The 27,456-nt window shown below is 47.6% G+C and overlaps 1 protein-coding gene across 1 annotated transcript in view; it reads left to right on the top strand.

The window, feature by feature from the left end:
• Nucleotides 1-14,693: 14,693 nt before the first annotated feature.
• The window catches only part of LOC135822674 (liprin-beta-1-like), a 32,479-nt gene continuing 19,716 nt past the window's right edge, over nt 14,694-27,456 (top strand). Inside the window, exons 1-3 of the mRNA XM_065335486.1 lie at nt 14,694-15,081; nt 21,051-21,171; nt 21,525-21,635. Of these exons, the coding sequence (XP_065191558.1) occupies nt 15,067-15,081; nt 21,051-21,171; nt 21,525-21,635 (247 nt within the window). The 5' untranslated portion in view covers nt 14,694-15,066. The remainder of the gene's footprint in view (nt 15,082-21,050; nt 21,172-21,524; nt 21,636-27,456) is intronic.

Here is a 27,456-nt window from a genome sequence, read left to right as displayed (position 1 = left end):
TAATCTAGTCAGAAGAAGAATCCACTCCCTAATGTTGATGTCGAATAATTCTGTCCTCGTCGTGAGATAATATATACTTTACCAACTCTCGTAAACTGGTCTCTCTGGTGTGTGAATAGACAACATTGTGAATTGACAACATACATGTACATAACCAAGAGTGTGCAACTGCCTGCACAACCTCTATGCTGTGCTGCGACGGCAGAACTTCACATCACGTGACATGGTTCAAAAGGTTATGCTGGCAAACAGTGCAAAGTGACCACACGAGAGTTGTACCCAAAGCTGGGCTGCGTACAACCCAGTATCTATCATGCACTAGAGTGCACGGGTTCATCACGTGATGTGAAGTTCTGCCGTCGCAGAGTCGCAGACCCCATAGCTGGAGTTGCACACTCTTGTTTATGTACTCTTGCTATTAGGGAGGTTTCGCTCTACGTAATTACGTATGAAAATCCGTATGTCGTACGCGCCGGGGAGCGAGGCCGGGCAACTTTCATACGTAAATCTCTCTACGGATTTCCGTAGGAGAGCTCTTTCCTACGTTGGGTCCTCCGTAGGACTTTTTGAAATATTTTTTCGCATTTTCCGCATTTGTCCATGGCAACATTCAAGCCGCGCGAAACACAAGGTACACACATGCACACCGTACACCACGTGCATAATATCATGGAAAACGCGGTTTCGGTTCATGGTGCATACGGTGTGTTGTCAATTCACAATGTTGTCTATTCACACACCAGAGAGACCAGTTTACGAGAGTTGGTAAAGTATATATTATCTCACGACGAGGACAGAATTATTCGACATCAACATTAGGGAGTGGATTCTTCTTCTGACTAGATTATCGAAGTTTGGTTATCTTAGAGTGAACTAGAATAGAATGTACGGTACAATGCATGAGCGCGCCCATTTAGCTGGGCGCGTATATTATGTGTATAGCCCGACTATGTACACTATAAAGGGATGTAATTAGATCAAATGTACGGTGGGTTTTATGTGCAGGGGCAGAAGGAGGGAAAACGGGCTACAAATGTGTACGGTATTAATTATAACATGCAGGGGTAGCGGGGAAATGGGTCAAATATGGTTATAAGTGTGTACGTACGAACTACTGCATGCAAGGCTAGGGATAGGGGTAGGGGATAATGGGTCAAATATGGTTATGAAGTGTGTACAAACTAATGCATGCAGGGCCAGGGGTAGGGGGTAATGGAATGCGTATGAACTACAGCATGCAGGGGTAGGGGGTAATGGAATGTGTACGAACTACTGCATGCAGGGCTAGGGGTAGGGGGTAATGGAGTGCGTATGAACTACAGCATGCAGGGGTAGGGGTAGGGGGTAGTGGAGTGCGTATGAATTACTGCATGCAAGGGTAGGGGTAGGGGGTAATGGAATGTGTACGAATTACTGCATGCAGGGCTAGGGGTAATGGAATCATACCGGGGTCGGGATCCAAATATGGGTGTGCGTATAACATTACCTCCCCCCGTGGGGAACAAAAAATCGTGTCCCCACGATCTAGGAACGAAAAATTGATAATACTACAAATGAGGCATGCATTTTAACTAGCACACATATACGGACATGTAAACCACTACGCACATACGAGTCTGACATGCACGCATTCCGCAGACACCCGCATGTACAAACAGAACACGTGTAAGGCAAGTGAATGACAGAAAGAGAGGTAGAGAGAAGAAAGAGGGAACCAAAAGAAGAGTAGGCGCAAGCAGAGAAGATCAGGAGTCGCACAACTCAGAACGAACACAAAACAAAACACAACCACAAGTACACAACAAGAATGCAAAAGCTGTTGGGGGAAACTCAACAGCGAGGACGAACACTCAGCTGGAGGCGTGGAAACAAAGGGGCTAAACTCCACAGCGAGGACGAACACTCAGCTGGAGATGAAAAGCAAAGGGGCTTAATTAAATGATTGTGGGAAGGGTAAATAGAGGGAACTTTGGGAGTTGGGAAATCGCAAAGTCTGAATGAAAAAAATATATAAACCGTGACAGTTGGAATTGATAGGGTCAGTTGGCGTGAAAATATTTAGAGGGGGAAAGAGGGAAAAGGGCGCGAAGGATTCAAAACAACTCGACACGGATGGAAAGGAGGAAGGGGCGTCGAGGATTTCTAAACATCTCGACACAAATGGGAAAGGGCGTGGAGGATTCAAAGCATCTCGACACAAATGGGAAAGGGCGTGGAGGATTCAAAGCAGCTCGACACGGATGGAAAAGGGGGAAAGGGCGTCGAGGATGCAAAACCTCTCGACATAGCAAACGTGTATGAAGAACAAATATTACCACACAGGGAAAATAGGAGGGGAAACACAGTCAAGGGTTGTACTCTTCATCGGACCAGTCGGCCTCTGAAACCAGTTCTGAATCCTGGTTGAAGCGATCGAACCGGCCAGACGGGTTCGACGGTGGCGGTGGTGGTGGTGGAGGTGTGGTCGGTGGGGGCGTGGTCGGTGGGGGTGGTATCGCCCGGGGTCGGGCCCGCTGTTGAAGGCGAGCTGCGGCCCGTCGCCGAGACCTGGCGATGAAAGCGGGGGTTCGACAGCGGCGGGTATGGCGGGTCTGGCGGCGTCGCTCAATTGTCCGTCGAGCATCCTCCGGTGGCATTAATGGGCGTGTTGGTGTTGTGTGCTGGGAAGGGTGTGGTGGTAGTAGTTGATGTTGTATTTGTTGTTGAAGGTGTTGTCGAAGATTTGGTTGGTGGTGATGTCGGGGGTGATGTTGGTGGTGGAGTCGGGGGTGATGTTGGTGGTGGAGTCGGGGGTGATGTTGGTGGTGGAGTCGGGGGTGATGTTGGTGGTGTTGCTGGTGGTGTTGCTGGTGGTGTTGCTGGTAGTGATGTCGGTGGTGATGCGATGAAGGAGGGGGTTGGTCGAGTTGCAGGGTGATGGTCCTGCACACCACGCGCAACCGAAACCAACAGAGAGAAAAAACAAACACGCCACACCGGACACCACAGCAGACACACCAACATCCACAGGTCAAACTCGACAGCGAGGACGAACACTCGGCTGGAGATTAAAGCTTAAGATGACGGAGGGGACTTCGACAGCGAGGACGAACACTCGGCTGGAGATTACTTAAAAAAAAAAAAATGACTGAGGGACACTGCAACAGCGAGGACGAACACTCAGCTGGAGGTCTCAGAATAAGGGTGTGAACGACGAGGGCAGGCGGGGAATGGTGACTCCCGCCATTATGGGAGCTGGAGGTGGGTTAACCGGGGCGTCCACAGGGGGAAGGTTTACGGGTCCAAAAATACGCTTTAATCTATTCCTGTGGACGGTCATAACGGTGGTGCGGCGGGCTGAATGGACACCAAGCCGCTTAATGGTATAAACCAGGGGGGAATGAACTACAGAAACTTGCCATGGACCATCCCAATACCGGAACAACTTAGGACTGTCACCAGCCTGGGGGTGTCGGTAAAGCCAAACAAACTGTCCTACTTTCAAGGTATCGGCATTGGCCTTCAGATCATAGTTGGTCTTAGCACGGCGGTGGCCAACATCCAAATGGTCTCTGACTAACCTATAGGCCGCCTCTAAACGTTCCCTCAAACGGATAACATAGGAGGTGGGGCTGAAAGTGACAGGCGTAGGGTCTGGGGTGGGGCATAACAAATCTAGGGGCAGACGGGCCTCCCTTCCGAACAGTAAGAAGAATGGGGTATAGTGAGTGGAATTATGCACACTCGTATTGTAGGCCAGTTGTGCCAGCGGCAACCGTTCATCCCACGAATCACAATCAGCTGAATCAATGAAAGCTCGGAGCATGACTTGAATCGTGCGGTTAGCGCGTTCAATCATGCCATCACACATTGGGTGGTACGGGGTTGTCCGAGTCTTTTTCACATCAAACCGTTTGCACAATTCTAGAAACAGCTGTGAGCAGAATTGTGATCCTTGGTCGGAATGGATTTTCTCAGGAGCACCGAAACGTACAAAAATTCGCTCAACTAAGGCCACGGCAACGGTTTGGGCAGTAATATTGGGTAATGGAATGATCTCAAGCCATTTGGTAAAGTAATCCCCAATGACGAGAATATACTTATTATTATTGGAAGTGGAAGGTAAGGGTCCCATAATGTCCAGTGCAATGGTTTCGAACGGCTCGCCAGCTTTTACGTGAGACATGCCCGCTCGAGGCAGTGGCCGAGGGTTCTTACACACTGCACAGACATTACAGTTGCGGCAATACAAAGCCACACTAGTTGACATATTGGGCCAGTAGCACGTTAAACGTAAGCGGGCTAGGGTCCTATCGACTCCAAAATGACCAGAGGAGGGGTGGTCATGGGCTAAGGCAAGTACCCGGTCACGTAAGGAGGTAGGGACAACCAGTTGTTTGTAAGACTCCCTATCCAGAGTTGCATCAATAGTACGGTAAAGAATGTTATTGGAAATAGTAAGTTTGCTTTGTTGGGTTAACAAAGTACGGACAATATTTGAATCCCCCTGGAGAATAACTGCACAAGGTTCATCATTTTCGGTACTTCGGGCATCTTGTAAGCGTTTGACGACTAAACTGATGTCGGGGTCATCTGCTACGGCGTTCTGCCAGAGATCGGAGTCACTGTCATCTAGATCTACAGTTACGGCACGCACGTGGGCATCCGAAAGAACCTCATCGGCCGTGGATAAAATCGCACCTGCCGGTTGATCAAAGTCTATTCGGGAAAGAGCATCAGCGTTTGCGTGCCGGGCACCAGGGCGATGTTCAATTTGAAAATCATACTCTGCCAAATGCTCATTCCATCGCGCTACTTGACCTTCGGGAGATGTAAAAGTTTTAAGCCAGGTTAAAGCAGAGTGGTCTGTACGCAACAGAAAGTGGCTGCTCAGAAGGTAAGTACGGAAATGGTGGGTGGCCCAGACAATTGCTAACAATTCACGGCGGGTAACAGAGTAGTTGCACTCCGTCTTGGAAAGAGACCTACTAGCAAATGCAATGGGGCGTTCCAAACCAGCACTGTCAATTTGTGAAAGGACAGCACCGAGGCCAAAATTGGAAGCATCAGTGTCCAGAATGAAAGGTTGAGTAAAATTGGGAAATGCCAATACAGGTGCTTGAATAACGTTCTGTCTCAACGCCTCAAAAGCCTCCTGTCGTTCGGTATTCCACACGAACTTAGCACTTTTCTTGGTCAAAGCAACAAGTGGGGCAGCTTTTTCAGCATAGTTCTCAATGAAACGGCGGTAATAGCCAGTGAAGCCAAGAAAAACACGAATGCCTTTAACTGTGGTGGGGGGCTTCCAAGAAACAACAGGAGCAAACTTCTCAGGGTTAGCAGCAATGCCCTGTGATGAGACTAGAAAACCAAGGTAGGGTACGGTCTGTCTCAAAAGCTTGCATTTACGGGGCTTCAACTTCAACCCAGCTCGACGTAAAGCGGACAAGACTTTACGGAGACGGTCAAGGTGTTCGTCAAAGGTACTAGAAAAAATGATGACATCATCTAGATAAATCAGACAGGCGTCAAAGGTCAAGCCGCGGAGGGTTGCATTCATGAGTCGCTGAAAAGTGGCAGGAGCATTGGTCAGGCCAAAGGGCATTCGCGTGAATTGGAATAAACCATCGGGTGTGCTGAAAGCAGTCTTCTCTTTAGAATCTTCGGCCATTGGCACTTGCCAATACCCAGCTTGGAGATCTAAAGTACTGAAAAAGTGGGCACCCCAAAGATGATCCAGGGTATCATCTATCCTTGGGAGAGGATGGGCATCCTTCAGTGTCACTGCATTCAGCTTCCGATAGTCTACGCAAAATCGGGTAGAACCATCAGACTTGGCTACTAAAACCACTGGACTAGACCAAGGGGAGGCACTGGGCTCTACTACATCATTATCTAACATGTCTTGCACGTGTTTCCGTACTTCATTTGCCTTGGTAGGGGCCAAACGTCTCGGGGCTTGATTGATGGGACGGGAATCACCAACATCAATCGTGTGAGCTGTTGCAGTAGTGCAACCAATCTCCGAGTCGTTTTGGGCAATGACATCCGCAAACTCGTTCAAGACATGTTTTAGTTGGGTCAACTGGTGCTCAGAGGCGGAGCAGCCAGAAAAATCAAATAATGTTGAAACGTCTACCGATTGTTGTGGGGAAGTATGTACGTTATTACAAAAATGGTGTTCCGGTGGACGAGGGCTCTGGAAGAAGTCATCCCCAGTACTATCCCCAGTAGCAATCGGAGTGGAAGGGTGGTAATTAACAAATTCTGGGGGTCTTGTACCGTGGAACTGGACTCCAGAGTTACTAATTACACTATCCGGGGTCTCATTACGGGGAGAAAATGTTCTTTCCTCGGAGGATACAGTGGCAGATGTTGATGGGTTTGCCGCTCCTTCCACAGGAGAACCTGTGGGCGAAAAATCGTCCAACTCAGCGAATGAAAAAGATTCCATTCCATGCCAAGTGGCGATGGGATGATGCTCACGCAAAACTATCGGGGAATCTGACGGATTTAGTAAACGAACAGGAACTTCGCCGGCAACACTCGACTTGACCAAGGTAGAACCTACTAGTACAGAACTGCAATTAGGGGAGGGCATTCTCTCAACCAAGCCAGTCGAGTAAGAACATGCAATTCTGCCTATGGCAATTACTTCTGAACGAGCTGGGATGCTCACAAGCTCATTCAAAATTACATCGCTACCTTGAACTGGAGACTGTGGCTCCACAGTTCTGCGGGGGAAATGCACCAGCTCATGCAAAGTGTCAGCAGTGTCCTGAACTGGAGACCGCGGCTCTACAGTTCTACGGGGGATGTACGGTACTAGAGGAGTCGAACTTCCACTCCAGCTCAACGTACAATTACTCATGTTCAAAATTATGCCATATTTAACTAGCACGTCTGCACCTAATAAGAAGTCTTCATGTAAATGAGGAACTACGATGGCTGAAAATTCCAAGGGGGTGCTGGTCTGGTCTAGCTGCAATGAAAAGGTAACGGCTCCCGAAAATTCCATGGGGCGGCCCTCTGCAGAATATAGACGCCTTACACCTAATAAATCTTCAACACTGTGGTAATCCGGAAAAACATCAGACTGCTTAAGGACACTTTCGCTAACTAGGGAAACAGCGGCACCCGTATCAATTAGAATACGGCGTATGTGAACAGGGGTAATTGAATTATCAGCTGTATTGGAGAACTCAAAAGTACCGGATACGTAAAATCCGTTAGAGCGTGCAGAAACATTAGGGATGGTCAAGTCGAGGTATTCCTCATCGTCAGATAAGTCATCGTGAAAACCAGCTTTTTCAGCAAGTAACACGGGCGTGGTATCAAAATTGCTTTCCATCATTACTTGGACCGGAGACCAGAAAGGCAAAACAGGCGTTTCGTCTAAATTCTCGGCCATGAATAATTGAACAGCGGAGTCGAGCGGCAAAACGGGTGTTACATCCGTATTTTCATCCATCAACATCTGTAGGGCATTAAGACTACTCTGGGGGGTGTTGTAAACAGGACGTGGAGGCACAACTGAAAGAAGGGGTTCATCCTCATCTTCTTCAACATCATGCAAAAGGGGGACATGTGCCTCCAAGTCATCATCACAACACTCTAAATACTTAGAATAAAGGGCTTCCCGCGGAGATTCATCCACAAGCACTTCATAACCAACAGGTGAGTCCCCGTCATACCCAGAATGAAAATCAGCATCACTCAAGGGCACAGCGGACTGCAACAAACCATCAGCCTTACTTTTAAAATTATTGGAACAATTAGAATCCTTATCAGATGGGAAAACTGACAAGCTTTCATTACTAGAATACTTATGTGGAGCGGAGTCATCGGCAGGAACTTCAAATGGAGTAGAATAATCACAGTTACGGACAAGCTTTGAAGAATCTGCCTCAGTAACTAGTTTAAATGGCTGTTATGGAAACGGGTGGGCTGGGAAGATGGGCCAGGAGGACGATACCCATTCCTGTTGTCCCTAAACTCAACTCGACTGTTATGTGGACGGGGACCATGACGAGGAGGACTATACCCGGAACCTTGTTTATTGCGGGGTGGAGGGGGACCATAAGCCATCCCTGGATCAGGACGAGCAGCATAGGATGCATCATGATCAAAATTACGGGGAGGACCATGTGGCATAGGGTGATCGTGATAACCCGACTCAAAAGAAGGTGGACCCGGGACTGAGCCACGGGGAGGGTCATAACGCCGAGCATAATTATCATGATGGGAGGTCTGGTAACCAGACTCAAAAGAAGGTGGGCCCTGGACTGAGCCACGGGACGGATCATGATAGGGGGGCTGATAACCAGACTCAAAGGAAGGTGGGCCCTGGACTGAGCCACGGGGAGGGTCATAACGCCTAGCATAATTATCATGATGGGAGGTCTGGTAACCAGACTCAAAAGAAGGTGGGCCCTGGACTGAGCCACGGGACGGGCCTGTGCCATAAGAGCGGGCAGAATTAGAGATAGGTTCATTATGGGAAGAATCGTACTGGGGTTTACGGCCTTTATGGGGATCACCATTAAAAGTACTAACAGGGGCAGACAGGCGAGTCTCTAGTTTCTCTACTGCCAAACAGAGACGGGTGAGCGTATCAGGTTCATTATTGTACTGCTGTGCACGGGAGGTACTACTATTACCCTTTGAACCAGACCCAGGGGGACGCTCATCTCGTACAGAAGACACAGCTGCACTGTACGGATCATGACTATGATTACGCTCATGTCTGGCAGAGGCATCAGCAAATGAATGTGCTTCCAAATACAGAGCCCTACGCAGTGCATCCTGCATGGTTTCAGGTTGGCTATCCCTAACCCTTGCACGCAATGACTCGCCTAAAGCCTGAATGAAAGATTCCATGGCATAATCATCCCTCTCTAGTACTCCTGCTCTGGGATAAGCCCTGGCTGTCAACAAACGAATGTCGTCGGCTAAAGTCGACAACGATTCCCCATGTTGGCGGCGTTTCGTACGTAGCTGGGTTCTACGGACGTACTGGGCTTCGGCTGGCATGTATCGCTCAGTAAGGATTTTGCGAAGGGTGTCATACTGCCCACATTCTACCACTGTTAAACTTAATAGAAAACGTGCAGCACTGTCACGAAGTGACCTCTTTAACAATACAAGTTTACAGTGAAGTTTGCGTGCAGCATCTTCATCCTTCGCCTCCAGAGCAGTCAGAAAGGGGTTATGAGTAACGGGAGTCCCAACATCTGAACCACGACCAAGGGGACCCGGACACTGATAGTCTTTAGTGGGGAGGGAGGCATCTGGCTTACTACTACTGGCACTAGACTTGGACTTTGTATCATCAGCATAATGAATCTTTGGTGTTGGAATATCGTCAGGTGCGTAAGGACCGTCCGAACAAGCTTCAGAGTACCGAGTATAAAATGTAGCCTCTTTAGGTGGGGCCGGGGTAGACGTAACAGGAGATGGTGTAACCGTATAGTGTGAACCAGATGCTTCCCCTCGGGTTCTTATGGGGGCTGGACGGACAGGCCGAGCCAGAACGGTAGTATCATCCCAACCATTGGCATCACAAGCATTATCGAAATCTAATAAGAATGCTTCGAAATCCTCGTTCTCTTTGCCTGAGAATGGACGGGGCATTATCCAAGAAGATTGACTTGACATATTGAAGTTTTTTTTTTTTTTTTTTTTCAAGATCAAATATGGAAGACCGAACAGGTTCGTACTAAGTATGCTACACTAGACAGTAAGGCTGATAAGTCTGATGCACCCGAAACACCACAAAAGGACACCAATTAACACAAAAGGAAAACGAACAAGAACACAACGGTAGGCAGAAGCACTTATGACTAATATGATACACAAGCTTATCGAAGTTACTCACGCGGGGAAGTGAAAGGCACCGGGAATATTCATTACAGAGTTGTTGGTAGTCGGTAGAGCGAAGGGAGTGGGTAATTAGAGCCAAAGTTGGGCGCCAATGTTGTCAATTCACAATGTTGTCTATTCACACACCAGAGAGACCAGTTTACGAGAGTTGGTAAAGTATATATTATCTCACGACGAGGACAGAATTATTCGACATCAACATTAGGGAGTGGATTCTTCTTCTGACTAGATTATCGAAGTTTGGTTATCTTAGAGTGAACTAGAATAGAATGTACGGTACAATGCATGAGCGCGCCCTTTTAGCTGGGCGCGCATTATTATGTGTATAGCCCGACTATGTACACTATAAAGGGATGTAATTAGATCAAGTGTACGGTGGGTTTTATGTGCAGGGGCAGAAGGAGGGAAAACGGGCTACAAATGTGTACGGTATTAATAATTATTATAACATGCAGGGGCAGCGGGGAAATGGGTCAAATATGGTTATAAGTGTGTACGTACGAACTACTGCATGCAAGGCTAGGGATAGGGGTAGGGGATAATGGGTCAAATATGGTTATGAAGTGTGTACAAACTAATGCATGCAGGGCCAGGGGTAGGGGGTAATGGAATGCGTATGAACTACTGCATGCAGGGGTAGGGGGTAATGGAATGTGTACGAATTACTGCATGCAGGGCTAGGGGTAGGGGGTAATGGAGTGCGTATGAACTACAGCATGCAGGGGTAGGGGTAGGGGGTAGTGGAGTGCGTATGAATTACTGCATGCAAGGGTAGGGCCTAGGGGTAGGGGGTAATGGAATGTGTACGAATTACTGCATGCAGGGCTAGGGGTAATGGAATCATACCGGGGTCGGGATCCAAATATGGGTGTGCGTATAACAGGTGGGCGCATGCAGCCAACGCGTCTCCAAAGCAACAACGCATGTTTGGCAGTCGTGGAGAAATCACGTAGAGCGAAGCCCAACAGCTCTGATTTTTACGTATGAAAATTCCGTGCAGTTCATACGTTATTTTCATACGTAATTCCGTAGAGCGAAACCTCCCTAGGCTAATGTAGTGCTGTACCGTGTACGCTAGCATGCACTATAAAGTACAGTCACAGTCAGTACGAGTCGTAGATCTACTCTGTTGATGATAAGGCGCTAGCGCTAGGCATGCCCGACCAACACGGTCGATTATCACATCGGCTTCTCTGCTCCGCGGATGGCTGTATCGAAACAGTTACATGGGTGGTACATGGTGGCAAATGAGAGCCAGTTTACCATTGACCAGAACATTTGGTGCATGTAATTTAATTTTCCCTGCCACGCCGGTGGTACGTGGGTGCTTTGCCATTTTGTGTAAAAAGTGTAAAATAAGCCCCTGAATGGATGAGGAGGGCAGTGAATAGCTTCCGGAGGGCCTTTGGACGAGGTCAGGCCGTCTTGCCATCACTAAAGACAATAATGAAGAACAGTAGGTCACGGAATACACTACTAGTATGTGAGAACGAATACATGGCTGCGATGCTATGCTACCTACTAGTATCCAATTCCACCGTATGATACAGCCACTAGTTACAAATTCAAAAACACAGCTTTCGCAGCATACAATGCAGTTGACAGATTAATTTTCATCCACTAGCAATCCTTGAGGTGATAACTATCAACTTCAGAACATTGATGACCGAATATCCCAGTTTGTGATGCCATTTTACAAATTTGTTAAAAAATGACACACCAATAATTATAATAATTTGGAATGCTGAAAATACTATGAAAGTAGGGCATGATTCAAGACACTTTCCAAAGGGGGATCATTTCCATTTTTTTTACACAACGGGCATGAAGGATAGCACTTCCACTTGCAACACTTCATTTGGACGTGCATGTAGCTTGCCTAGAAGTGGCTGACAAAACGTCATTTTACAACCACGTTAAAACAGCCAAATCACCTCCAAATCACCTCGTACATGAAAAATGGTTTTCATGTACTCTTGGTGATACTAGTAGAGTGTCGTACAAGTAAGTAACTTACCGGTATTACACAGCAGTAGACAAATCAAGCTCCCCCCCCCCCCCCTACTTGCTCTGATCAGAGAATATCTATCATTATATCATTACATATTTTGCGACTCCGACTCTGGATTGGATCTGAGCCAGCGCTGGGAGCCCGGAGGGTGTATAAAGCTACTCGCGCGCTAATCATGTCGAGCCCAGGCGCAGAAGGCAGTGAGACTCCCGCCCCGGGCGGTTCATGCCTTCTCCTTCCTCCCACTGATTCCCACGAAAAGTCCCAGCCCTAGTATACATGTAACTGAAACTCATCTTTTGCGATTGGCCAAGACAGTATAATAGTAACATACTCACAGAGAGAAAGAAAAAAAGAAAGAGAGAGAGAGAGAGAGAGGGAGAGAGAGAGGGAGAGAGAGAGAGAGAGGAGAGAGAGAGAGAGAGAGAGAGAGAGAGAGAGAGAGAGAGAGAGAGAGAGAGAGAGAGAGAGCCTGAGAGAGAGAGAGAGCCTAGAGAGAGAGAGAGAGAGAGAGAGAGAGAGAGAGAGAGAGAGAGAGAGAGAGAGAGAGAGAGAGAGAGAGAGAGAGAGAGAGAGAGAGAGAGAGAGAGAGAGAGAGAGAGAGAGAGAGAGAGAGAGAGAGAGAGAGAGAGAGAGAGAGAGAGAGAGAGAGAGAGAGAGAGAGAGAGAGAGAGAGAGAGAGAGAGAGAGAGAGAGAGAGAGAGAGAGAGAGAGAGAGAGGGAGAGAGAGAGAGAGAGAGAGAGAGAGAGAGAGAGAGAGAGAGAGAGAGAGAGAGAGAGAGAGAGAGAGAGAGAGGGAGAGAGAGATAGCACTATGTTAGGTTAGTCTAGTACTAGAGCTACTCTGGGTAAAGTCTACTTCGAAGTAGGTTGCGCCAGTAACGACCCTGGCCTTAAGGCCTTATCAATGCAGTGCACCAGAAACACTTGACTCTAACTGGTATCGTCATGACACTTGACAGAACGGAAGCCATGCACAAAGTCTGTGACATAATCATTACATGTTACGTACTGTACCTGCACGGTACGGAACGGAGACGGTTGGCATACGTTGGCATAACCAACGAAACAAGGCAGTAGGCATAGCGCCTGGGCACAGTGGGCAGCTAAGCTTTGGCCACCATGAATATACAATCTTGTACATCAATCATGTTCGAAAACTAGAAAATGGTCCTCAGATTCAGAGGGTGATCCTTCCTGGCTTGCACTATGCCTCGCGCTGAGTCGCTGACTACTACTAGTAACTTAGTACTGCATGACTGATGATGATGATGATTGTACATGTACATCACACATGCATTTAACAATAGTATTCATGACTTCCCCACCAGGTGTCAAGGGGTATCACTTTCTCTCAGTATGAGACTAGTACTAGTATGGGATAGCCTGAGCTGACTCAGCTGAGTCCAATGATTATGTCAATGAACATTCTTTTAGAATCAGTCTCCTGATGATTGATGATCAAGAAACTGGGAGTTAGAGACACATTCCACGGGACCTTTTGTGCGTACGACCATGTCATACCTGCCAAGTACTGAGAGTGCTTTTTCTGGATCGCCATGGCAAAATCCCTGGATTTGCCTTGGGTTTTCGGGATATGTCATATTTTTACCAAAAAAATCCTTTTTCAACTTTTGATAGCACCAACATTAAAATTAATAATAGATGATTGGTGGTGATCATCGGATCACACTCACACATGTTCAAGACTCAAAAACGGAGGTTTTTCAGAGACTGCTCATGGAAGGAGCACTAGGAGATCCACTGGTACTGCAGGATATGGCGGTAAGGACTGGCCTGTGACAAGTCATTTGAAGTGCTCCAAGTACAAAATCAAGCTTGTTTCTTGTACAGTGAATTTCGGGATAATCGACAGGAATTTCGTGATCGCGGGAGTTCATCCAAAATTGCGGGATAATCCCGAAAAAATCTGGATACTTGGCAGGTATGCCATGTAGTATGATGAAGTAGACCTTGTACTTACTGTAGTAGAGTATTAGCATCACAGATCCTAACTGAGGCTAAAGCCTAAAGTTAGGCTAAACTAGCCTAGGCTAAGGAATAACTCAATGAATAAGGTCCAGATGAAGACTTGCACGATTGCACATGCATGGTAGATTACGTATCCAATTTTAGCACAGGTGAACGCACACTAGAATCTCCGGCGGTGGATCGATAGGTGGCGATGATGACGATCGAAGACGAAGATCACTGACACTGGTACTGACACTGGTACTGGTAGTGACAAACTCATTACTGTTCACTGTTCACTGTTGGTATCCGGCGCAGAGATCAGGTGATAGTACAGCTGTAGAGAGAAAAAAAAGAAGAAAAAATGTAGTGGGTTGAGGAGGCGGTACTGGTAGCACTGGGTCGTGTACAAAATCAAAGGAAGAAGGTATGCACCCCTTCTCCTAGCGAAACACGGTGCTGATTCCGGCAACGGCTATACATAATAGTAATACTCTGGACCAGCTAGCGAGAAAGCATACGGTTTATTTGCTGCTACATATGGCTGCATGCAGAGCGTATACCGTAGACCATAGCGTGTGTTGTGTTGGCAACCTAGCGCCTAAGATCCGTGACAAGATACTGTGAGTGTGACTGATGTGAGCGTGATCGGCAGACGGACATAATATTAGGCGAGAGACTAGAATGATACTGATAGAGTAGAGTCATTTTTAGAGTGGCGTGCATTGCATGCAGGACTCGCAGCTACTGCCTGGCGTACATGCATCGCAGTCCTCTGACTTGAGAGCACGCTTGAAGCAGGTAGAGCTGGCCGGCCTAGCTGATACTGTGGAGTGTGCATGTGGTAGTAGATGCCGTTGAAGAGCAGACAGATCAGAGGCAGTACTCCAGTAGGTGTACCGCGCTTCTCCAATCCAGTCCAGTTCATTTCAGCCAAGCAAGAGGAGAAAGTGTGGCACTTTTGTCGAGAGCGTGATATCGCCGCACCGTCCTTCATCCAACTCCACACAGCGTGGACAGTAGTAGCGACGACAGCAACTGCAAGTGTAAGCAGGAAGAAGTCCCTTGCGGTTAGTTTCCCTTCCCGTTGCAACGTGTTGAAGGTGCGACGGTTTACCCTACAGATCCCGTGAGATCCTTGATCGGAGGAGCAGATCGCTTGCTGAGCGTGTCTCTCACTCTCTTTCTCTACCACTACAAGGACGAAGTTGTTTTCGTGAGCCATGCCCGCCCCGGAGGTAAGGAACCCCATGCTCTGAAACTGTGCAGACTGTCACTGTCTGCGCTATGTTATTAGTGAAAGGGTCCCCGGTTTTACCCGTTTTGCGCGTCGCCTGATCATTCTCCACCTACTGGGTATCATAATGCCATTCTTGTATGTGAACGCTGGCTGATTCGTACCTACATCATCAGCGGAAAAAGGTCCATTGCTTGCACACGAAGACTCAATTTGTGTATGTTTCTACTCCTGTAGTACATGATTTTAGAACGAGATGTGGAGCTCCAGTATGAGTTGGAGCTGGACAAAGCATCTATCGTGGGTATTGTGTGTTCAATGACGGCGATGGTAGACGTTTCTCTCGGATTTTAATGGGAAAAATGCTTTTGCCTTTGGTAGTGGGTGTGCGTATTTGCGCGCGTTTGCGTGTGACGAAGATAATATATATCAGTCTGATGCTGGAAATAGTGTGTTATTTAGGACACTGCCGCCTCCGCGTACAGGTGCCAGTTGGTAACTGGCTAGAGCAGGTCAGGGAGCGCTCGACCGTTCCGCTCAGGCTGGATACAAGGATTGCAATCTCCGCCGAAGTTATGCACTGCAGGCTGCAGCAGGCGTGAGCATTCCTGAGCAAATACCTCCCTCGCTTCATCCCCTTGAGCGCTAGACTTCATTATGCCTTCCATAGTTTTAAATGTGCGTTCATGCTGTACTGAGCCTGGCTGGAGTAGAGACATGTTTGCTCCTTTTACTTCGGGATAGAGGTCGGCTAATGTCTCCCTCTGTGTTTGCTTGGAACTTTCTCCTCTGCATGGAGCGTGTTGCGCCTCGTCAGTTACGACCTTTTCACATGCACTGTCAGACACGCATGCACGATTCGTGAACGTTTCTTCACTTGATATCTTTTGATAGCGCGCCGAGCTGTTGAAGACAGCTCGTATGCCGAAACAAACAGATCATTGCTGTAGTCGATGAGTACGAGTTGTTCACAAGCTCCATCTACGGATACACATACATGTCCTGGTGATGTGGATCTCTCTCAGTCTCATACATGTCCTGGTGATGTGGATCTCTCTCAGTCTCTGACCTTCAGGCTTCACGAGCAGAGCTACAGTCGTGTCCTGCACTGGATGCAGGCCTGTAATTGGCCCTGAAGTGAGGTGAAGTGATACCGTAGAGAGGGAGCCAAGGGTCATAATTGTGTGCCGTATGCTATCATGACTTTCCCATACAGTCAACTTCGCCAATAACGACTTCGGATATAACGACAATTCGCGAATAACGACATAATTTTCATGCCCAGAGCAAAGTACCATCCAACTGTGACACATACAATGAGACTTCGGATATAACGACACTTCGTGAATAAGGGCACTTTTCTGATGCCCCGCCGAGTGTCGTTATAAGCGAAGTTGACTGTACTCCACGCGCACCTGTGCAGGGTCTCCGACGCAACCGAACCGAACGCCGTGATCTCCTGACGCTGTACTACTCATCATGGTCGTGTAGATAAGGGTGGACATCTTGAACTACAATTTGTCCAGCATGGGTTTAGACTGAACTGGTCAGGAAGCACCAGCTATCACCACCGGCAATATTATCATTTTACACACATCATTCTAGGCTAGACCTTGTCTTCGAAAGTAATGTTCCTTGTCGCGTCATCGCCCGGTTGCTGTAGAAAACACGACGATCGGCCGTGATGTTGAACCTCCGTTGGAGACCTTGAAACATTTACATGATAATTGAGCTCCAGGTTGTGCCAGATTTTGGGAAGCACTAAAGTTGGTCCTGGACGTACTAGTACTGTAGTAGCGTGAGTGTGAGCAGTTTCGGTCTCTTCCGGCACTCGGTACGTGCGTGAGGCTGCAGTGGTAAAATGATTCTCATGTTGGCCCTGTACCGCGCGTTAAACTTTGTTCTCCATCTTGTTTTGACGACGGGGGATTGACACGCTGAGTGACGGGATCACCTTTGGCGTTTCGTGATGTTGTCAGAAGGTTGCCAGAGAAACTCTACACCGCGTTACTCTCCGTGTTTTCTTATCAGCCTGTCACGCTGAGCTAAAGCGGCGAATGCCTGTCACACTTGAAAACGCTCCAGCGAACCTATTTTTTTCCTTCGATCGACTGATCGATCGACTGACCCTGGCACGGGGCCGGGGTCTTTGTAGTGTAGCGTAGTAGATCCACTAGTGGATTTTCCAGTGTAGGACAAGTGGGATTTTGTTTGAATCGATCAAGGATCTTTGCTACATACCCGATGCCTTGTCTTCTTTCTCTAACTAGCTGTCAGGGTAACCAGAGGCGCGAAAATTGGTGATCGTGTAACCCTGGCGGACTTGCTCCGCGCATTTTTGACTATCCCTCGGCCTCGTCATGTCCGACTCTTTAACACGAAGTGTCTGTGTTCGAAGCTTTCCCAGCCCCTTTCTCAACATGTCAGTGAGTTGGCAGTTGGTCTAGTCCTGGCTCGGACTTCGGAGGCTTTCCTGGCTTTGGCCTGAGAAGTACAAGGTCAAATTTTACATGTACATGGCGGCTTTATAAATCAGATTGGAAATGCCTTGTGGTTGAACGGCGCCGGATATGACGCCTGGTGAATGGTGCTATTGGTAGTGGCAGTGTTTGCCTTTCTGCTGTGGGGATGCACTCGCAGCCTAAAAACGTACTCACTCAAAGAGACAGGCAGCAGAATACGGCTCGTATTCTGTTGAACATAGAAGTTAGAACCACTGTCGTTGGAGAGACTGTAAAAGCTTTGCAGGGATTTACTGCACTGCAGTACAGACACGACTACAGACAGTAGAGAAACATGATTGTACGCAAGTCTCTGAGTCTCTTTCTTGCTGAAGGCCTCCTATCTGTGCAGGTGAAACCTTCCTGCAGACTTCGGGCTGATCAGCCACCCTGAACCGGTCAAATAATTGACGAAGGGCAATGGAGCGAATCACTTACTGTGACTTAGCTTCAAGTGCCTCTCTAGCCCTGCTGGAATGCAAGAATGCAAGGGGCCTTTTCTTACAAGTACTCTCCAAAGTGGCATGGTTGAGGCCATGGTATGCGGCTGGTGAATCGGATTGACTGTGGGTAGTAGTGCAACGAAGTTATGTTACTCCTTCCAGAACTATGTGACGGTAAACTAGAGTCCTATCCGATGGAGTAGAAGTACACCACTGGCACTGATGATGACAGTCCATTATCGACACGACTTCTGATCTACATGAAAATGCTCTTCGGAATGTCCAGGAGACACGAGCGCTAGCCACGGTGTGGCTGGCGCTGCTGCCATGCAATAGTTCTTATCTAGTCTTGCTGTCCGGAAAATGGGTGCGTTGTTCCGTCCAATCTCGGCAGTAGAATAGTCAATAGCCATTTGCACACTGTAGACTGTAGACCTCCACTGATCAAGGGTAGTGTCCGCGGCACTGACCGGCGTAGAGTGCATTGTACTAGTATTAGTAGTATTCTCTGCAGTGTCAGGAGTAGATAGGAACGCTACACATTCGGTGGGAAAATGAAGATGCCCGGCAATAATTATAATCATCGTGATGTCGCATTCCATAGTCGCTATCTCCTCTATCAAATCAATAGGCCGTTTAGTGCAATGGTATGCTGAGGGAGGTCATTTGCGAAAGCGTTAGGCGAAGCGTACTGAAACAGTTGCATTCCGAGAAGATCCGTGCTACCTGTCGCACGCAGCGTGGTGACATGCTGGGAGTCGGACTGTTGGGCTGTGGGGTTGTACGTTGGTCAATCGATATCGTGTGCGTTTGGGGATTCGCATATTTCCTGAGGTTTGTGGCCTGCGAATAGCGGAATGTGGCACAGATGGTTGATGGCTATCGGGCTTCTGGTAGCTGGCAACGACTCCATGGTTGTGTCTCTCGCCTGGCCTGGGCTGGGGTGGCCGTTATCACCACTGCCGGGGAAGGCTATCCACTCTGGACCTAATCCTGCATTGTACTCTGTTCACGCTTGCCGCGTATCTACACGAAACGCAGTTTTGACCGGAAGTCTGCTCTCTATCATGTGTTTTGTCATTCAGGCTTGATATGACTAATTATTATGAGATCTTGAGCTCGTTATGTTCTGAGGTGTTAGGCAGTTACGAGCATCTACCACAGACTACATGTGCAAGGGCAGTTTGAACTCACTGGTTACTTTGAAGTCTGTCAATGAACTCACTGGTCAAGCTGTTATAAAATGGTAGGGAAAAGAACGCATACACGTACAGGCCTGAATGTTGTGAACTGTTTCCCATGAACAATGATTGCAACTACTGAGTAACTGTTACTTTACACAATGCAATGATTGTCAGGTACATGCATGATGTTCTCCGGCGAAAGTCTTTCCTGGTCTACATATTTACAAAACCTACTACAGCTAGCTGGGTCATGGTGCTGTGGATTCTCCCTCTGAGCTCTCATAATCGCCAGAGCACAATGATGTACTCGTCATGTATCATTGTATGTTTGGTGATGTTGACATCTCTTTTGGAGTGCTTGTTTTGGGTGACACAACAAACGACGCTCGGGCACTTCTACATGTCCATGTACATCAGGTACATACACTACATGTAGTTGTACTGTGCCTAGCTAGCTGTAACGACTGTCCATCTACAAACGTTGATACCGTGCACCGTGGCACAAAAACATGCATGGAACTCTGAAGCCCCTATTTAATACTTTGTACAGTCAGCACAAGAAGAACTATGCCTAGCGATAATGGTGGAAAACAATCGCACTTTTGATCTGTTTGTTGTCTGGCGACACGCAGTCACACATCCATATCTTCTACCTTGCGCTGTCAGATTGAGCCGTGTTCCACAGAAGTGAACGATTCTAAATCATTGGAACACTTATAATTTTATCAATGAACGGGAGATCAATCACAAATGCGGAAACACTTATAATAAATTAATAATTATCTGACAGGTTTTCTTGCTCTTGTGTCTCATGCATGATGGGCACATGGAAGATCTGAAGAGTGTGAATATATAGGAGTACATACAGTGTAGATGAGTCTATGGAGAGGAGCAGAATTCTAGGACTCGCCTGCCAACAGCTTTGTTTGGTCCTGAAAATTCTTTTCGAGTAGAGTCTGCAATTTTTTGTTATCATTATCCGCAAAGGCCTATGACCAGCCATGACCACTACGCACCATGCACCACATGGCAGCTTGCACACTCAAGAGCTCTGACTTGATCATCCAACCAACCACTAGCCAATGACTACTTTCGACTGCTGGCAGCATGCAGCAGTGACCTCAGACTGCCAGTGCAGTGGGCACTGTGAAAGGGGCGGGCGCAGAAGCGGCGAATTTGACACATCCAACTGTGGGGTTGCCAGAGGGCGACATGGAGACTGCAGCAGTTTTTACTTTCTTTGGCAGAGACGCTGTACTGGTGATGGTACAGTGCACTACTTACTGAGCCAAGATATCTGTCCAGGATTGATAGACTCCACTTGTAGCCGCTTTGCAGGAGAAGGACCCTTGACAAACGTGTTTACTATTAGTATTGTAGTAGCAATGACCCCTGAAACGTACTACTACTGTAGTGTGCCCGGTTATGTACTCCAGTATACTAGAGAGTAGTATAGTAAGCGAAATTACGGCTCCTCCCCGATCCTCTTTCTCTTTCCATTTCTCTCCGCCTCGCTCCGCCTCTCTCCATCTGTGTGTATGCGTGTGCATGTCTGTCGTTCTGTCGTTCTGTCTGTCTGTCTGTCTGTCTGTCTGTCTGTCTGTCTGTCTGTCTGTCTGGCTGGCTGGCTGGCTGTCTGTAGGCTGTCTGTCTGTCTGGCTGGCTGTCTTTCTGTCTGTCTATGTGTTTGTCTGTTTATATGTCTGATGCAACTAATATTACTAGTATGCGTCTTCTCCCGTGGTTACTCGAGCTCTGTTACATGTACATTGTATGCCAACAGTACATACTGTGAATGTGTGTATGTTTGCGTGTGTCCCTTCTCCTACCCACACTGTACAGCCCGTTGCGGAGCAGCCCCAGGCTGGAGATGCCGGCGTTCAGGACGCAGGTGATGTGATCGAGCTGATCAAGGGAGGACAGGAGCAGCCAGCAGCAGAGGCAGCACCAGCGGTTGCAAATGGTAATGATCTATCTACGGACAAAGGGGAAGTTCACCCTAAAATGAAAACTTCACAACTTGTAGCGAAAAATGCACTGATTCCAATGGTAAAGGTCCGAGGTTGATGATGGTTGTAGTCACGCAGGTACACTGTTCTCAACAGAGACAGTGTGCCCTCCGCCTTGTTATCATCTGCAGTTATTCTCAAAACATGGTCTACTACGGGTATATCATGATATACAACTGATCCAGTGGTCCATGCAAGCCCACTGAATGCTTGTGGCTGTCATTCTCTTCAGTTCCAGTGTATTGTTCTCTCTTGGTATTCGTTGGAAGTGTGTATCAATGGCATTCTTCACTTTGCTACCTAATAGGTGATGGAGGAGAGGAGCATGCCAATGGAGATGCAGCCACAGGACAGAACGGAGACGCAGAGGAACAGCATGCTAATGGAGATGCAGCAGGTGAAGCAGAGCCAGTCACCGGTAAGTCTTGACATACCGAAGTCCTTGCTATAAACTACACTGGATGAGTGATCTCCATGAAACTTACAAATCCGTATATGGACCTTCGTGGGTTGGCAGGGCCGGCAAAACTCAAAACTCCGGTTTCAACACTCCACAATGCTGAACAAGACGGTGTAATTCAAGCTCGAAATAGTAGCCGAAGTTGAAAGAGAGACAAAGGCCCACATGGCATTTGGGTAGAAAATTCAACCTCAGTAGTAGTAGTATTACCGCACTAATAAAGTGTCATGATCCGCTTGACACAGAAGAGGATTCCTGCATTGTGCACCCTCTGGTTGGTAAGACTTGGTGAGGTATTAATGCGCTCAGGCTATTCACAATATGCTGCTTTTGTGGATCAGCATGACAAATTGAGAGAGAGCAATCAGATTATTTCGCTTTTGGCACCCTGATGTGTGGCTGGCTAATTATCCCCAAGTGGTTGAAGCAGCTAGTAGATTACATAGTATACTACTGTATACTCGTTGGCCTGAGCAGTTGAAGAGCTGTCACACAGGGCAATAAGGAAGTCACATTCTTGGCAAAGCAGCTCTCCAGAAACTACGCTCCCTGAGTTCAACGTTGACAGACCTGCTGTAGAACATGGTCGTACATGTATTGTCTAAATATTATATTCCCACAGTAGTTTGCCAGGGGCGACGGTTTTACGGAAAGTGAGCGCTGACAGCAGCTCCGGAGGTTTGAAGCCTTTACGCTTTTTCATCTGTCCGCCAAACGCGAGCTTCAGGCAGTGAGTTCCAAGGGATACGTAACGTCGTTGGTCATCATATCAGACGCTCTGTAAACCATGTGCCCTGGTCATCGCTTTAGCTGAGCCTGCTGCCCTGAGAATACATCTTTGCATTATGAGGTGCCAATACAACGTCTTCTATCAGATGCCCAGATAGTTACATTGAGTTCACACTCTCTCCAACTAGAGATAGGATAGATGCACCATGCCCTATTCTCATATGACTTGCAGTTGCAGTTATGTTGCTGGCAAGGGGCCCACAGGAATGCAGCAAACAGCAATGGCTGCATACCCTTGGTAGCATACTATCATTGTATTGAGATTAGGCCAGGGTGTAGTACTAGTAGTGGCAGTAGCTGTTGGAACAGGCAGCAAGTGGGATTGCAACTACTAGTAACTAAGGTTACTTGGCAGTGAAGGATGGGTGTGATGAGCTTGCTGGGCCATGATTTACTTTACGAGTACATTAAAAAAAGTCATTCAGGTCATGAAGAGGGGACTTGGAGAGTGACTGAACTGCTCCACTCAAGGGTACCTACGAAATGTTATGAACCATATACTTCTGCGATCCTGGGATATCTTGCCAGCTGTATTTATCATGTCACAAACTGGACAAAACTTAACTAAATGCGGATGGCATTCACTGACACTGTACAATGAATCTTGCAGTTGTTTCATGGAAACAGTGAGAAGTCATAATATTCAAGTACACTACTGTCATTGGTGCCTGTCCTGATGTCCCCCTCAGAGACTGAAGAAAGTCAAGAGTGTGTAGCTTTCCTTGCCGTATTAACGCTATGTACAAATCATACCCATGTTCCTACAATATATGTATGAACCTCCAAGGGACATACATTCACTTCTAGCTTTAACCAATTTGCAGCGTAGACAGGGAATTTTCAGGTTCATCAAATCCTACGCATATTCAGATCAGTGCTGTGCAGGATTTTTATCAGTTTCCAATTTCCAGGGTAGAATGCCCGGTCTTGCCTCCAGGGTGGACCCCCCTCCCCCTCAGAGGACTAGGTTCCAGATTGATACCTACAATATATAGCTACATGTACCTAACCACGGTGTACATAATGCAATCATGCAGCTTGACAGTGGTTTCCTGGGTGCTGCTTGGGTAGGGTGTTCAAATATCAGGTGAATTGTAATCTCCTGCTGAAGACAGAATGACTTCCCACCAGCCACACTTCAGCCTGCCCATATCTACTAAATAGTCCATACTTGTATTCATGGTGCATGGTGATGGATGATATTTACCACAAGAAAAAGCCACGTGTAGAAGATCCATGTCATTTCTGTTTGATGATAGTCTAAAGATCCAAACCTGCGGTTTAGTATCCAGGTGACAATATTGTAGTTGAGCCAGCGAATGACATTACACCTGAAACCTGTCAGGCCCCTGGCACCGACATGCATTTTAGTACAGCTAAAATAACATGATTGTTTAGCAGTATATCTCGTGGTAAACTGACTTTGTACAGGGATACTGTATCCGGTGTTGTTTTTCGACTGGTCGGAATGGCCATGAGAAGCGAGAGAGTTTACGAGCGTGCATCGCACAAATATTTGGGGAACGCTCTGCACGCCTGTGAACTACCCTGGGGACCTATTCAAGCCCTTGAACTTACCGTTGAGATTGGGATTCTGCTGTTTAGTAGCAAAGGTCTCGCTGAGTGGTAGTTGTACAGTATGTTACCAGAGAGCTAGAGGCTCACTAGAGTCGACTGTTTCAGTGTGGGCATGTTATGTAGATCAGCACCACGGTCAAAAGAGCCACTTGTCATCATGCCTGGTTATGTGAGTTTGTGACGGATCGGTTATCAACTATGAGCCCCATATCCATTGTGGTGCGTTATGTATGGTGCTCTTGATGAGCAGTAACGAGATTTTATGTGAAGAGTGTTGGATACTTGGCCTGGGGGTCATGGAACAACACCTCAACTGTGGCTCAAGTAGGGATCAGGTGCCTTGTCACCCGTTACCTCTGTTACCTGTGTGAAGTGCAGTGGTCCGGAATTCCCTTTGTGACGTGAGTCTGGCAGTGTCGCTTGTGAAGTTAGTTGTGTGTCTGTTCCCTCTCCTGCTTCCTACTGCCCCTACTCGGGCCAGGGTGTTCTTTGGTGCGTCTTGTACTGAGTGAGCACTGTCGCACACTCCTCACTTCATTCTGAGCACGCTGGTCCGGCTGCTTTGCATGCTCCTACTGTTTCTAAATTCCACTGCAGTACTGTGACACTAGCTGCATGTAAGTCACGAAACAAGTCACAACAGTACACGGAAAATCATCTTGTAGTGCTGGACGTAATCATTCTCGTCTGTGTCCTCTTTGCACAACAATACAAGAACTGCGTTCAGAGACGCCGTTGAGTGGACAGTGGCACCACGAGTCCACTCTTCCGTTGGTGCGTGTCAAGAACGGACTGCAAGTCTGCTGTACTTCAAAAACTGCACCGACCCGTGCACGGTTCAGCGATGTTATTGATCTAGAACGTGGTGACGGAATCGTATGAACGTTGTCCATGATCCAGCATTCCAGGAAAGAACTGGGACGGTGCCAGCAATCTGCATTCTCCCATCATTCTATTGTTTGTCTGTTGACTCTGTTGAATCCAGAGAAGTTAGTTTACCGTTATGGCTGCTTGTTAGATTGTGAAAGAAGGGCGTACCTGAATGAATCGAAGTCTGATTGACTTCATTTGAACAATATGGATTTGCGCCGAATTTGTTGAGGTTCTGTATCATTTTTGCGAAGACCCTCCACTCCACACTACCAGAGATTTAAGCACTAGTAGATCTACCACAACTAGGCCTAGCCAGACAGTAGATATGCAGACTCAGTGATCATCGTGGGAGCAGACAAATTTAATGGAGTGTCTGCTGCACTATGGAGAGGACCTGACATTTTGGAGCACCCAGGCCGAAGTTCTAAGTTCTATCACCGTCGGACCCCCTAGTGCAGGCATCCATATCTTGACTTATCCCCACGGGAAAACGCTAGATGTGCCTGAAGGGATGACCTGAAGACTGGAATTCATTTGTGCACAGACAACGACCTTTAATACATTACAATGATGTAGTTCCCAAGAGAAACCTTTTTCAGTCATTGACGCGTTTCATTGCGGTGCTAGCATGCTGTACGGCAAGAACGACATTCACGTGAAAGCCATCGTCCAGTCAGGCAGTCAGTCAGTCAGTCAGTCATACAAATCGACTCAAATGTCTTCTAGATTCTAGTGAACCGGCTGGTGAGAACCACTCCGTAAAGAATGCCACCTAGTTCCACTCCGGTCCTGCAGGGATGTGACGGGTTGTGACGGGTTGTGACGGGTTGTGACAGTGTTGTGTCAGAAACCAGCCAGCACAGGACCGCACAAGTCATGATCATTGCAGGTACAGTACAGATCTACATCATATCTGTTTCCACGTGCCCTAAACCTCGTTTCATCGATGGACAGGGTACCCTCCCCCCCCCCCCCCCCCCCCCCGGTGGACGACCGCGCTGCGACAGACTTGATACAGCATGGGCGATTAAATCAAGGGCATGTCGACAGAATGCATACACAGTCAGAAACATGAAGGCGTAGATTCATGATTTAGGGCATGGCATTGGCTTCGTCCATGTAGAAATGAATGGGAATCCAGGCATGGTTGTTCTTGCCAATCTTGGTTCCAATGGCAATGTGGGTTGAAGTTACTCAAATGAAAGACAAATTTTTAATCGATAACCCATAACCCTGTAGAATAATACTAGATGATAGATCTAGCCAGTGCGACATTATTCAATCCGCACAGATGGCCCTGGTAGTTCTTGCTCGTGCCGTTTGTCCTAGTCTAAATATTTTTGATGGATAATCGGTTAGGAAATACATTGACATTGTACAATCATGTTGCACTCGGGCGGATGGATCTTGTGCAGACTGCATGATGTTATCGGTTCCTAAACTCCATGGTAGTGGAAAGGTCATTAGGGGCTTTACCGAGACTATGTCATAATCGTACATGTCTATTAGTATTATACATGACACGACTTAGTCACGTTACCTACATGTACGTCGAGAGTTCCCAGATTGCCTAGAGTGATCAACACCACAAGGATGGAGCATTACCACAAAGGCAGAAGAGAACAGAGACAGCCGGCTAGGTCATTGTTATAACGCTGCGTTTCATGCACATAGCAAAGCTCAGTTGTCTGAGGATTGCCTTAGCTTTGCTATGTGCTGCGTTACAACAATGACCTAGCCGGCTGTCTCTGTTCTCTTCTGCCTTTGTCACAGTTTGTGTACGTCGTTATACATGTAAGTGCAGTGCAAAGAGATGGAGATCTGCGGTCTACGGAACGTGCCTACCGCCTACCCCCTGCCACTTGCCAGGGTCACACCGCGTCTGAACCCTGCTGTGAAGAGCTGAGCGAGGGGTCACGGGGTCAAACTCCAGCGCGCATCCCCGCATGCGCGCAGCAGGCATTCTCCTACACATACTGCACTGGTATTACTACTCGGCCTGGTCTTCACGGTCTTTGTGTCCCTGCGATCCAGCGGCGCACGCACACATAAATAATAATTATTACTTCAGTAGTACTACCACCTTCGGCCACCCACTGAAATCTGAACCACTGACTGAGGTCAGGATAGTAGATCTACAATTATGTAGATTCTACCTGTGACTAATTTTACTTTGTATAAAGTGAAACAGTGTGGGACAAGAATCCATTCCTGGAGTGTTCCACCAAGCCTCTACCAGGACATCTACTGCATGCCTTGTTGCTGTGCTGCTCACTGACCTCCACTCGCTTTGTAACGGTGTCACCGGTGACCTCTGGACACTTTCTTCCCAACCCCTTTTGATTCTACGCCGTGCAGATTGGCCGACGAAGAATTCTGAAGGTTTGTGTAGTGGGCCACTTTGCGCTCGATCAGTCTCAGTGCCATCGTGGCGGGTTGTGAGTCGCGCATTCTCCATCTGCAGCCAGATTTAGCTCGGCTCTCACCGGTCAGCGGTGATGTGAATCATAAATGGCCTCGAAGCATCTAGACACATGCG

The sequence above is a fragment of the Sycon ciliatum genome, chromosome 8 (genome assembly GCF_964019385.1).
Source record: "Sycon ciliatum chromosome 8, ocSycCili1.1, whole genome shotgun sequence".
NCBI lineage: Eukaryota > Metazoa > Porifera > Calcarea > Leucosolenida > Sycettidae > Sycon > Sycon ciliatum.
Note: the sequence above shows the minus strand (reverse complement) of the source record. Positions and strands in the feature narration are given on the sequence as shown.